Source organism: Harpia harpyja, chromosome 5 (genome assembly GCF_026419915.1).
Source record: "Harpia harpyja isolate bHarHar1 chromosome 5, bHarHar1 primary haplotype, whole genome shotgun sequence".
Taxonomy (NCBI): Eukaryota; Metazoa; Chordata; class Aves; order Accipitriformes; family Accipitridae; genus Harpia; species Harpia harpyja.
In genome coordinates this window covers 55,315,891-55,329,739 of record NC_068944.1, presented here as the reverse complement: position 1 = coordinate 55,329,739, position 13,849 = coordinate 55,315,891, and the positions used below count along the sequence as shown (strand labels likewise).

Genomic DNA, 13,849 nt, shown 5'->3' with positions numbered 1-13,849 from the left:
TTAATCTCCCCAATTTAGGAACTTTATAATTTGTGAAGATTTAATCTTTACTAATTTTTTTAATTTGCTACTCATTTTGACGGCTGCTCATTTAACTGATGTTAACAGATGTAAGCAGTTCTATGTGCCTAAACATGTATTCCAAAGTAATGAAATCTGGCCATCTCCATACAACAAGCTTGATACCCGTCCTCAGGCATATGGGATCCCAGCAACCAGTTACAATGTGCTATTATAGATGCCTACAACAAAGTTACTGTCATGCTGGCTGTTAGCTGCACAATGCACTGACCCCACAAGCCTCATTCTGCAGGTGTCTGTCTATGCTGCATCTTTACAGTCTGCTGAAATACAAATTGCGAGTATACCTACTGTTCCTTGGGAGGATACCAAAGTATATAGGCAAATAAGAAGTTACAATAATGGAACTAGATGACTGGAGGAGGAAAAAAAAGACTGTGAGGTTTACTGCACAGGTCATTTACCCCACAAAACACATGAAGAGCTGAAATAATATTATGTACCCCAGTACAAAGGTCATATATATAACTCCATCTCTTCAACCCTCAAAAGAAGAGAGACAAAAAGTGCAGGGACAAGAAAAATACACAGGAAAGTGTAATTTGGCACACACAACCTTTTGTCCTGACATCATTTCAGTCAAACTGGGGATCATTTTTTCCACTGTTTAGGAATAACTCTCCTGTACCCAAACTCTTTAACACAGTGCACAGCTGCTTCTCCTCAATCAAGCATGGATAAATAAATCCATTTCAGTTCTCCCATTTTTATCCTAATAGAATATTGCGGAGTCAACTCCTTCAACAGCTAATGCTTACCTAGAATTTCTTGCTGTCACAAAGTATTTGCACGTGGTTTTCTCAGTCAACTCAAACCTCATATTCAGCCCAAAGTAGGCAATATATTAAACTCATTCTCTTGATCTGCTTTTTGTTCTATTGGTATCCCAAAAAATTCCCCACACAACTGTTCTTATCACCAAGTTTTCAATAAGGACCACTTCAGCCCATTAAAAATTTGAGTTTTATAGGATCTATGCAACATTTTATTCTGTTTAGTGTTGTAAAAGTGTTAACTCCTCACGTTCACAAAGGCCTTCTTTATTTTCATTTAGGTTTTTTGAGAGTAAAGATCACAACAGGGTCAGCGTGCTTTACAAATATTAGAAAATGTCACAATATTCCTTTGGGGTGGAAAGGTATTGTTATTATTGCCATTTTACACCTGGGAAACATGCTTCATATGCTGGAATTACAGCTGCCATGGATTTCATTTCATGAAAGAAAAAAAAAACCTAAAACTTTCATAATACAGAATCGCAAGGCAATCATTCGAGGAGGCAGCACCATGAACTGTTAAAACCACTTTCAGAAGTTCAGTAGCTCATACTGCTCATGATTCCAGCTTCTCACATCTGTCCCAAGCTTCTTGCTCAGCATCTTCTAACATCATCGTGCAGACCCATCTCAGCTGTCTGCCTGCCTGCCCTGCACCCCTCCCTCAGCAGTGCAACTTTTCATTTCTAGTCCACTGCTTGTATGTTTTTGCCAAGGGAGTGCTAGACTTCCTCTGCTTGAGCTTTTTCTGTCCTTCAGACCTCTCAGATCATTCTTTACTTAACCAGCTCTAGTATTTCAGCCTTAGATCATCAACCTCAGCAACTCCATCCAACTAAATTCCAGCTCTCCCTTGTATCCTGGCTTCTTGTCTCCTTTCATGCCTATATTGTTTCCATTTCTAGTTAGATTGGCCAATTTTTTCCACCACAAACCAAAAGCTTATGCTCAAGTCCCAGCCTGCTACAACTACAACTGCTGGCTCTGCCGTAGGCTCTTATCCACACCCTCCTCACTTTTGTATCTCTCAGCCCTGAAATACATCCATTTCCTCCTCTGCACTACCAGTACAGTCAGACATCCAAGCCCACAATTCAGGCAGCCCTCAATCCCTCAGAAGCAAAAGCCCTGTCCAGCCCTGAGCAGCAGCACGGTCCAGCACGCATGCAGTACTAAGTGAATTTACATACCAAACTAAAGTGAGTTTCTACCTGTATTTCTGAGCTGTAATTTTAGCTGTATATTTTGAACGCTTTCAGCTTAACATAATTTGAGCAGACTTTACTCAGGCAGCAAAATATGTTCATGACACAGGCTACCCTGCTGCCAAATCTCAAGGTCTTGGTCTTACGTTTGGTTATACAAGAACAAACAAACTGCTGCTGGAATACTCTTAGACATGGATAGGTGACTTATTTTATTATGTCAACAACGACATAATAAAAATAAGCTCCATCCAAAAGACTAAGAATTAGTGATAACTGAACCCAGTAAATTCTTCAAACTGAAAGGGTGGGGACTGCTTACTAATAAACACTGAGTTAAACTGTTTAATGAATCTTCAGAACCCTTTCAAAGAGTTATAAAAATATAATCTATAAAGGAGGTCTGTACATTATTAAACCATAAAGAATTTAGGCACAATTCCAGTGAAATTAGACTTGGATTTCATGAAGCGTTACTCTTGGAAAAAAATGTGGCTAATATAGCTCAGCAGATAATACATGCCATTTATTATTGTACTTCATTACATTTTTTTTCTGAAAATAGTAGCACATTTGAGGTTTCCTCAGAAAAGTTCACATCTGTGATTGGAAATTTGGATGACAAATGTACCATGAAGTGCTAAGAAAGTGGGTTTTGTTTCCTTCTCAGACACAGATATAATATGAAGTCAGAAGAAAAAAAAAAGTAAACTCACAAACTGATGGTATGGGTAACCTGGTTAATGTCGATTTGGCACTCTTGCTTAAGTGCACTGAACAAGAGGGAAAAAAATAATTAGCTACTTAAAAGTTTTATTTATGTGTGCGTACATTCATGTGCACATATGTGTGTACATATACCTACATACATACTAAACTCTATGCAGGAAACAAGCATAAATGGTATGAAGGGCAACAGCTGGTAACAGTTTTAGCCTGTATGTGGCAAAGTATTTTGCAGTGAAGATAGAAATGGACCTCTAGAACTGTTTCTACGGCTCTGGCTTGGCCACCCAACAATTGCCATCTGTTTTGTGTTCTGAAGGAGATAGTTCTGTCAAATAGATATTACCATATAATTAAGTGCAATGACAATGTTTCAACACAGCATAGTTGACCAAAAGCTGCATAGGAAATTACAGATTTCCCCCGTGGTAGTTCTTGTCATTGCAACCTTAGCCTAACTTCTGACCCTTCTGACAACTCTTGTGTACATCAGTGTGAAGTTACATGATATTATCTCTTTTTTAGATGGCTATTTTATGAAAAACTAGGAAATCACATTCACAGTTGTTCAAAAAAAGACTGTGAATGAGATTTACAGATAGCAATTGCTATTCAACCTTCCTAAGGACATACATTAGAACTAAGGATGACAAGAGATGCATTGCCAAAGATTTACTCATATTTGGACATAAGGATCTCAAATTCCATTCCAGATGCAGAAAAGACCAAGTACTTGTAGGCAGATGCCTTTTGTTTTAACCTTAGTCTTCGCTTAAACTAAATTTCTGTTTCACCACCCATCTCAGACCCTAACCAAAAGAAGCCAAACAAACAAAACCTGCATAACCCTCCTATCTGACTTCCATCCTCTTCCACAGTTACAGCTGTTCATCCCAGTCTTCTCATTACCAAGCTAATCTTCGTCTCCAATCTTTAGATCTTTTCATTTGCAACTCACTGCCTACCAGTCCCAGCTGTTCTCATATTGACTGGTATGATTTCTCCATTCTTTCAATGTCTTTCCTATATTCAAATGGTCCTACTTGCCTTAGTAGCTCCAGGAATCCAGCCACAAAGTTCAAGCAACTCTAAGTACATCAAAATTCTCTATGGCATGAAAACTTGGCCAAATTTGGGTGAACTTTGATGGGAACGAAAAAAGATATTCATGGTACAAAGATAACCCTCTGTCTGAAAGGAAGTGTAATGCAACTCTTCATAGAAAAGTTCTTCACCCTTTCTCCTGCAAATAGTACAATCAAAACATTGGCTAGATGCAAGGAGTTCTTCAAATGCACACTAACAATTTTTCTAAAAACTAGGATTTTTAAGTTTCAGGAGAAAGATAAGTTAATATTTTTAGAATATTAATTAAGTACTTCTAATCGTATGTCTTGTGTAACAAACTCCACATTTCTTCTAAGGCAAATAGTTTCTAGTGCAGAAAACTATTTGAGTTTTAGAGAAAATACAAGACAACTATTTACAGACATCTTATTTATTTGCTCCACATAGCAGGAGCACAACAGAGAAATCTACATCTGGCATGACAGTGAAACGGTTATCTGTGCCAACCAACACCAAAGGCTATATTTTGGCAAAAAAGTTTCCACTGCTGTCATTTTTCCAATAATGTATTTATTTCTCTGAAACCAGAGAAGACGGCAATACAGGATCAAAAAATTTATAAATTTATGTAAATTAAAACTGTAGATTTCTTAAACAGAACAAAATTAATTAATTTAATACTTTACACAAAGTTTCAAACTGTTATAATACAATAAACATAAGCATAGCTTAAAAGTGCCACATCACCTTCACATATAATTCCAAGAATATTCTAGAAGTTATCATACTCTTGGCTGTGTGGTAAATATCTCTTCCTACTCCCCCAGATCCAAATTCAACCTTGGAGAGATATGCAAAACTTACATCTTGAGGAGATTAACACACAAATCGCTAAATAAGTTCCCTGTTTTGACAAGTAAATTAACTTCTGCGCTACAAAAGCACAAGAAATTTAGGATTTGGAATGACAGTCCATCCTCCCTCTTGTCTATTTTTTAGTGCCTGATACATTACAAAAACTTCAGATTCAAGTTTGGATGTTCAAGATCATGACATTCCTGATTAAAAGAAATTTTATTTCCCTTAGTTTTTAATATAAACTAAGCACTCATATGCCTTTCTTATGTTGCTGCAAATTCCTAACAATTCACCTAACATGAAACCTCAACACTCAAATACATGACATGATACAACTAGAAAAAAAAATAAAAATACAACAGCAAAGTTGGTAGCTCCTAGCAAAACCACAAAAAATTGGCACTGGAGTGAAAAGGTTCACAGCTCAAAATGCGTCACTGTTGTAACCCTAGCAGTATTTGGGAAGCAGCAGATGGGAAGCCATCACACAAAGGCAAAGAGAATTCACCCCTCCATGCAATGTTCCTCAAAAGATCATGTCACAGTTACCATGAAAGATCATGTAGAAGAGGGAATACATGTTACACGAAAATAAAAGCAGAGGAGACTACACAACGTAAAAGGACAGAATTACTGAAAACATACTGCAAAGTAATACTTTGCTGTTTAGAACAAATGCCAATATAGCTAGTCTCAGTAACAAGTTTCAAAGAAAGGGAAAAACACATCACTTTTTGAAACTGGCAGCAGCCACATTTGAACTAAATAAAAGAGAAAAGTCAAAGTTGTCTAAGGACAGGTGCCTTGTTGCACGATATAGTGACAGATAAATCCAAAGCACCCTACTGTGTCACAACTCTTAAAATGGTCTTTTTAAATAAAGTTTAACCTCAGTTTAGTCAGGACCATCAGAATACTTTTCAGAACATAACATGAAAAAGATGTTAAAGCACTGCATACTTACCCAGCACAATGAACTGCCTCTAACAAACTGCAGACTGCCGAGATACTTCGCAATGACTAGCCTTGGCCATTTGTATTTGTAAAAAGAGAAGAAATTAATGTTTTTAACATTTCCTTTTAAAAAGTAAATATTGTTTTTACCTGTGATATTTCCCAATATATCTTTAGTGTGGCAAATCAAATCTTCACTTTCCCCATCTTTGAAGTTGCCTATTTCTCCATAATAAAGAGCAATCCCAAGTTGCATTATACGTATAAACATAGGAAGCTGCTGATCAGAGATTGAAAGTTTCAAACTTTCAACTAATGTGTGAATCTAACATGAAACAGAACAAAAGCAAAAAACAAAGGTCAGTCATCATTAAAGCCAACTTTTAAACCATACAACTCCATATTCATTTTGTATGTGCATTCTAATTTCTCAAAACAAAAGCTGCAATACAACACAAGGCAAAGGGCTGCAAACAACTGTCAAAAACATACACTCTTTGGGTTGCTACACAAGAGATCTTCAGGTTGAAAAGTTAAAAGTCATGTATTTTGCATGTATATAAATTTTTTTTTTTTTTTTTTACAATTGTCACTGAAGAAATTTCTAAAACAGAAGTGCATCTGATTAAACTTTTATTTTCATTAGAGTTTCATAAAAATCTCTGCATGCTAAAGAAAACCTAGATATACTGGGTTTAATATACAAGGTCCTTCATATTGATTCTTTCCCACTCCCAATATTTTTGCAAGTGGACAAGTAACGGGGTGGGGGGGGGGGGAGGATTCATTCCAACTGAAGAGCAGAAAACCAGCTTCTCTGGATGTTCCAAGTTCAAACAGGAAATAAAGCAGTTTTCTCTAAATGAAAGCAAGCTTCGCAAGGACTGTAATTACTAGGATGAAAATTTATCCTTATTTAAATATTTTAGCTATTTTATTCAATACTTCAGAATATTTTTATTAGTATGTGATCAAGCTATAGAGGCAAAACCAAACGTGGTAAGAAAGCTACCTTTCATTAAAATAAGAGCTGCATAAAATAAAATTATCGTAATAAAATTACTGTCTGTAACATTAGACATATTTCTAGCTCCAGGTCAAATTTCTAAATGTTGTTGCTGAAAATAATGGAAATGGAAAGTAACTACACATCAGCGTTGGCCTTAATGCAATCCAATTCAAGAAACATGAAAACTGACTTTGTAAACAGTACTGCACATCCATGGGCAGGTAGAAATACAGTAGTAAAATAAGTATTTGTACAGAAATTTGCTAATATACTAATAAGACTTCACTAATTAATTTATATGAGCAAATTAATAACACCAAAACTTTAGTCATACAGAATGAGTGACCACATAGTATCAGCCATTTATATAGACTAGAGGAAACATTTCAGGTATCAGAATTCTGCTATTATTTAAAATTCTCTGAAAGAAAACAATGTAAAATCCTAAGATATATTTTGGAAATTAAAAATTAATCCTTCAATATCAATTTTTCAAGGCCAGTTGATTAAAGTTGTCAATAATAAATCTTTTCTGTGCAGGTGAACAACAGGAAGGATAAGGAGCAAACTGTCTTAAGATTTGGAAGAAAAAAAATATTATTTTGCCAGAAGCCTTTCAAAACATCACATAAGGGGTATATGTCATAGTGGAGGACAGGAACACTAGGTAGCACTGTAGGCAATGAACATAATTATATAGTGGCTTAGTCGAAATTATGTTACATTCCTGGACTTCTTGTGTGGCACTACCCTCCCATCAAGATCCTGCTCTTACATGGCCAGTGGAATTCATCTGCCCCTCAGTGAGTTGACTCATCTTACTAAAACTGGAGGAAAACTATTTATTTCTTCTTGTCCAATTAGCTTTCTGTCAACATAGTGAGTTGACTTAGATGACTGACAGGTCAGACAAATGTCAGTGCTGCTGCAAATAGGGGGAGGCAGGACTGACATCCCCAGTGCAAATCAGCTCACCTGTCTCACAGTTGTCTCATCCCATGATGATTTCAACAAGAAAAGCAACAAAAAGCTTTCTAATAATTTTACATGTGTTTTGCCACCTCCCCCCACATATACTATTTTCAGTTTTAGACTGAAAATAGGAGCTTAGTGTTCCTAATTTAAAAGCATACAAATACATATCCAAGTACTTAAGAACTGTCCTCCTTTGAGAAGTCTCAACTTAAATTAAATTCATTAAGAATAGCTGGGCCAAAACTTTGCAATAGACATAGTAGTCAAAATTATATGGGTTATAAAAATACTCTAGTCCCTACAAAGAAACCAAAAAGAGCATATGCTATTACAAACATGGAAGTCTTGGAAAATTTCACTCAAGACTGAAAAACAGACGTACTTTACCAAGTGAACAACACAGAGTATGGAAGTTTTCATTAAAAAGATCTTCACAGATTTGGAGAGAAAGATTGACTGCTGCTGGCTTTTGTCTTTAGTAGGGAAACAAACCACCAGAACACAAGCTGCTGGCATTCAGTAATCAGACACACTGAAGCTACCATAATTTCATTTGCAGTGGAGACTTTTAAAAAGCTTTAAGTGTCCTTGAATTAACTCTGTTAATGCAGTAGTTACATTTACTGATAACAGCTCCTTTTACTTCAATTGTAAGAAAACACAGCTATTCCCATTCAATAGTTAAATATTTTAAGGAGAGTATTTTTTAAAAACTATATCCTGATGATCCACAGCACACAATCTCCATGCATACAATAAACCAGAAAGTTATCAAATGTAAAATTTGTAAGGGTCAACAGATTTGTAGATCTAATTGTTATATAATGGTATGGTAGTGAATACTAGAAAAGATTAAGATTAGAAAAATCATTACCTTTGTACCATTATTCTTTGGATCATAATAAACAATTTTTAATTCACTTAAATATTAATCTAGCATCATATAACTAAATGCTTTGATCTAATTGAGCACATTTCTGAATATCTTCATAAACAGTATTTTATGTTTAAAGCTTGAAGAAAAAAGAAGAGGAAAGAAGAAACATTAAAAAAAGAAGAAAAGAGAGAAAGACTATGTATAACATAAAAAAAAAAAATCAGAGTACCTAGGGAAAAAAAAAAAGATAAGACACCTTTGAACAAACTGAAATGTGCCTTAAAAAAGGGCAGGAGCAATAAATGACCACCACCAAAGATAACCAGAAAAGTCTAATACAAGTTTAATTAAATTACTACCACCTCAGTGCATCCCAGTATGTTTTTTATTTTAGTCCAGTATCCACTAAAAATTGTAAGTAATAATATAGTAATAATCATCATCATTTTTACAACAGTAGTATCATTTTAAACTACACGGAAGACTGTGTCAGCATTTCCATTAAAGTGTGCTGTCAGAGACTTGTAATTTGGCCATAAACTTTTGCTCTGCAATTGTCATATAGGACTTCAGCTAGGTACAGATTACTTCTCCAAAATTTACAGAACTACTCAGCTAATTTAAAAAATCAGGCTCTTCAACATTTACTGTCTATATGCAGTAATCATACTGTCACCACAGAACATGAAGACCATAACTGGTAAACTCTAGACATTAATATGATGATTCCTTATTATCACTGGAGTTCATATAGATTCCAAAGTTATAAGGCACATGGTTAAACATCCTAATATCATTAATTATATAACTTCCTGTTTATAAACTCAAAATAAGCAAACTTCCAAAATTGTTACCATTTAGTCTGAACAAAAAAAAAAAATAATTTTTTTCTAGTATGCAGAATCAGTCTTCGTATATTTAATAATTAAATTAAGATCCGCACATGAAAAAATGAAATTTCTGCAAACATACGTACTACCAGACTTCCGTGTGCAACTATCCAGCATTCTGTGACAATTCTTATCTGGATAAATACTCACATGGCCATTACCATATCCACAAACCTCCAAATTTGCCCAAATTAATCAAAGGCATACAGCTGTACAGCACATACAAGAAATAGTGGCATTTCACAAATTGGACATGATTACTAATTAACTCCCAACCTTAAGTTCACAACAGCTTAGGACTTCCTGAATCATGTCATGAGTTAAACAAAATTGAGACAGTGACACTTCTAAATCACATTGTAGAGAAATGCCCATCAAAATTTATCTCAAAATTGAGTGTTTTGCAAAGCATACAGCTGAAGATTTTTTTTTTTATTAAAACTTGGGAAAAACCTGGTATAAAGTCTGTGTCTGGATTTAAAACAGTTCTCAAGTAATTAAATGGGCACCACTGGTATTCACTGAGAGAGGGAGGGGAAGACAAACCTTACATGTATTACTACTCAGAGCAGTAAAAAAAAAAAAAAAAAAGAAAAAAAAGAGTGAAACATAGTTTAGTCTCTCCACCAACTCAGCTTTTTGCTTCTGCACTGCAAAATGTAAACATGCCACTTAGTGTCAGATGTCCAGGAGTAATATTGCATCCCTGCTCACTAGGAGCTCAGCTTGGCTTGCTAATCCATTTCACATGGTTCACTACATAGTGTTAATACACTGAAGTTTCTTGTTATTTATGAGAGCTTGATCTACATTTGAAGCAACAACATAAGTAAAAAATCCTTTCCATCTTATTGCAGGCACCTTAAAGCATACAGTATTTTTTTTTTCTTTAACAGATTATCTGCAGACATTTTTTTTTCTCCTTACAATCCTTATGTTTTCTTTTTCAAAACTTCAGGAAAAATAGAAAAGAGAGCATTACTTCCTTACATGCTGTTGTTACTGTACATAGACTAATTGCATCATATGAACAAAACACAATTGAAAAAATCCCTTTAGCAAAAAACAGCATTAGCTTTTCATTTTACTTTAGATTTCAAAGCATATTTTGAAAAACCTCAGAACTTCACAAGTAAGTAGCAAAAAAAAAAAATTCTTTTGGATACCTACTTTAATAATAGATGGCATTTTGGAGTTGAGGTTATCATAAGTAAAATGCAGACGAGTCCTGAAGGAACATTTGTATAGCAGGGGTTCCTGGTAAAATTCAATTTTACCACTAGCATTTCTCTTATCAAGACATACTGTGCAGTCAGAAAAGTTGATCATCTTTCTCAGGACCAGATCGGTGGCTTTTAAAAAAAAATATGTAGGTTAAAAAAATATATTGCAAAAGAAAAATAAGTTATGCATACATGTTCTTATCTAGAAGAAAATAATACAAGATAGTTGTGTGGTCATTATTTAAATCATCAGCAAAGTACTTGCTTATGTGACTAAAGAGAGTAATTTAACATGTCACAGACTTTTTCAGCTGAATACTTAAAAAGTGAGGACAAATTAGTTACACCCAATACAAACTTTCATACCTTCACTGTACCTTAGATCTGTTTATAAAATAAGAGTACTGCTTCATGTGCAAGCATAAGACCAATAAATATTATTCTCATTATTCTCCCAGAAAGAATCTTGCATATTTTCCCCCAAAATTTTCTTTTGAACCTTCCAAAGCAAACAAGAGCTATTATAGTGATCTTAACATGACACATATTTTGTAATTTTGTCATATTAGCTTCTAATAGTTTTAGCCAGAAGAAGGAAATGGGTCCAGTGGTCACAAAACCATTAATTAAATTCCCCATTCTACCAGAGATCTTCTGTGTGATCTTAAAATACTCTTACTGTGACCAAATTCCACCTCTACCAAATGTCAGTTAAGAACACCTAGACTTACAGGTGAACGCTGGTAATTCAAAGACTCAGACATTCAGACACTGAAGACCAAGATAAAGATCAAAAAGTTGGGGTTTTTTTTCCTGAAAATGTGAAGTGAAATGAAGCATGTCTTGCAATTGGTATGCCGTGCTTACTACAGTGCAGCACACTTTACTACCCCTCTAGCCAGCCTGTTTAAAGAGTTTAAGATCATCACAAAATTGCAACAGAATGCCTTAAGATGCTACTGCTCATTCACAGAAATAGAAACAGATTGCCTAAGCACTCACTGCCAGCAGCAAGCACAAAATGAAATGCAATCACAGAAGAATAGCAAATATGAGCCAATAGGACTACAAAACATGTTGTATAATTATCTGTGATCATACAAGTATGCATTAAGAATCAATCTATATTATTATAATTGTCTCTTCAAAATGAAGGACAAAGGATAACCTGATAAAAAATTAAAACAGGCAGAAAGCATCTTCTGACATAAAGAGCCATTTTTATTAGACTTGCAAATTTCTACATGAATTTAAGAGTGCCTCCACTGTGATGCCTAAAACCAAAAAGTACCTACTCACCAGAGATGTCCATAAATGCTCGGTCCCAAAACTCATCCACTGTATAGCATTCTGCAGAAGTGATATTGACCGAGAGAACAATATCATCCTCCACATACTTTAATATGAGATTGTTGATCACAATGTTGACATTGTTTACAACACGCCTAATCAAACTCTGAACATAACCTATAAAATAAAACAAATTCTTAGGAGTCATAAGGAAGACGATGCCAAATTCATTTATTACTAAAGTAATTATTTCCAACTTGTATTCTTTTTTAAAATCAAAAATTAAAACAAACCAAGTATCATTGTCCTTTATTTATCCAAAAATCACAGTACTTCAAACTCTTTAACATTCAATGCAGTTAAGTCAATCAGCATCCTGGAAATGCAATAAACTATAGGAGAAAAAAAAAATGTAAATACTAGGAATATAATATAGCGTAAGAGATTAATTTTTGGTGGCAAGAATCAACTTTCAAACTAATTAAGAAAACAGAAGACTCTGGATTATTGTAGAGAAAGAATTTTAATGACAGTCACTTTTTTACTTGAAAGATATTTAGAAATAGGTTTGGAAAAGTGAACACCAGTTGCTAGGTTACTTTTCAAGTATGCATATATTACGACTATTTGCCCCCTCACCTATTTTTTTTTTTTAAAGTTAACTAAACATTAATATGCCCAGTACTTTTTTTTCATTCTAAAAGCTAATATATCCACATCATGATCAGTAAGACCCCTGCGAGGTATAACAAAATCAATTTCTGTCAACAACCCAAACAGTAAGCACCTGCACTGAAGCCTGTTGGGAAGAAATCCATTTAAATTTTTTCAGACATAATGCAATTGGAAAAATGATCTTGTCTGTGAATTCCCAAGTATGCGGTAAACACTCATATTTTACCAATATGGTAAAGAAATTAAATAGTACTCATATTCACGTATTTTAGGTATACTGAATGTAACTATGGAGCTAACTCATTTGTGCTGGAAAAAAACAAAGCCTTAAAATTTCTATGTTTTAAAATTTATAACATTACTTACGTTCTATCTAAAAATACATTTAATACATGCTCTAGAGGTCTAGTTTGGTAACTACACTAAAAAAAAGCCAGTTAATGATACAGGTTTAAATCCACAGGCTTCAAGACTAGTTTTCTGAAACTTGCATTAAATAAGACTCATTTATATCAACAATTTTAATTCAAATAAAACTTAAAATGAACATCAAAACATTGTGAGATCAGTAGGAGCAGACCCAGGTTGCTACTTCCATTGTACTCTGCTTTCTCTAGCTATTCATCGTTTTCACACTCAAATATTACTTTTCACCTTAGAGTAGCTGGAACGTTTTACCATTACATAAGTGATTTTCTTGAGTTCCACAACTGCAAATTTACACAGTTGACATAGAAGTTTTTCCTTTTTCATAATTCAAAGCCTCCAACCACCTCTTTTATTAAATGCAAAACATGCTTTCAGCAACCATTAGCAGAATATTTTTATTCTGATCAGATATATTTCTATGTTTTAAAAGTATTTCAATATTAAAATCTTAACTGTAAAACACATCACATTTCTTATCATAACTCAGCTTCTTCATTTTATACTACTCTTGAGCACACGTCAGACTTCGAGCAAAGCTAGTTCCAGCAGGACAGAAACAGCTTTTTAACATCTCCTGCCATCTTAATAGGCTTGTAACAAATAGGATTGTATTAAAACAAAATCTGGAAAATGTTTGACCATTGTCTATAGAAACAGGAAATCCAGAAATGCAGTGAAAGTCAAAATTTTGATAGCTTTATACTGTCAGATTTCTAACATAATCTGAATTTACCTTTTTTGCATATCAATCTAAAAACACTACTGAAAAATAATGTGGAATAACTTGTTTTTAACAATGGTCTCCCTGACTTC

The 13,849-nt window shown here is 34.4% G+C and overlaps 1 protein-coding gene across 6 annotated transcripts in view; it reads right to left on the bottom strand.

Annotated features, from left to right (window-relative positions):
- VPS13B (vacuolar protein sorting 13 homolog B) overlaps window positions 1–13,849 on the bottom strand; it is a 486,767-nt gene that overhangs the window by 421,308 nt on the left and 51,610 nt on the right. For all 6 annotated transcript variants that reach the window (XM_052788600.1, XM_052788599.1, XM_052788598.1 and 3 more), the window contains exons 5-7: window positions 11,942–12,109; window positions 10,590–10,771; window positions 5,819–5,993 (exon numbers count right to left, since the gene is read on the bottom strand). In XM_052788600.1, coding sequence (XP_052644560.1) covers window positions 5,819–5,993; window positions 10,590–10,771; window positions 11,942–12,109 — 525 coding nt within the window. The remainder of the gene's footprint in view (window positions 1–5,818; window positions 5,994–10,589; window positions 10,772–11,941; window positions 12,110–13,849) is intronic.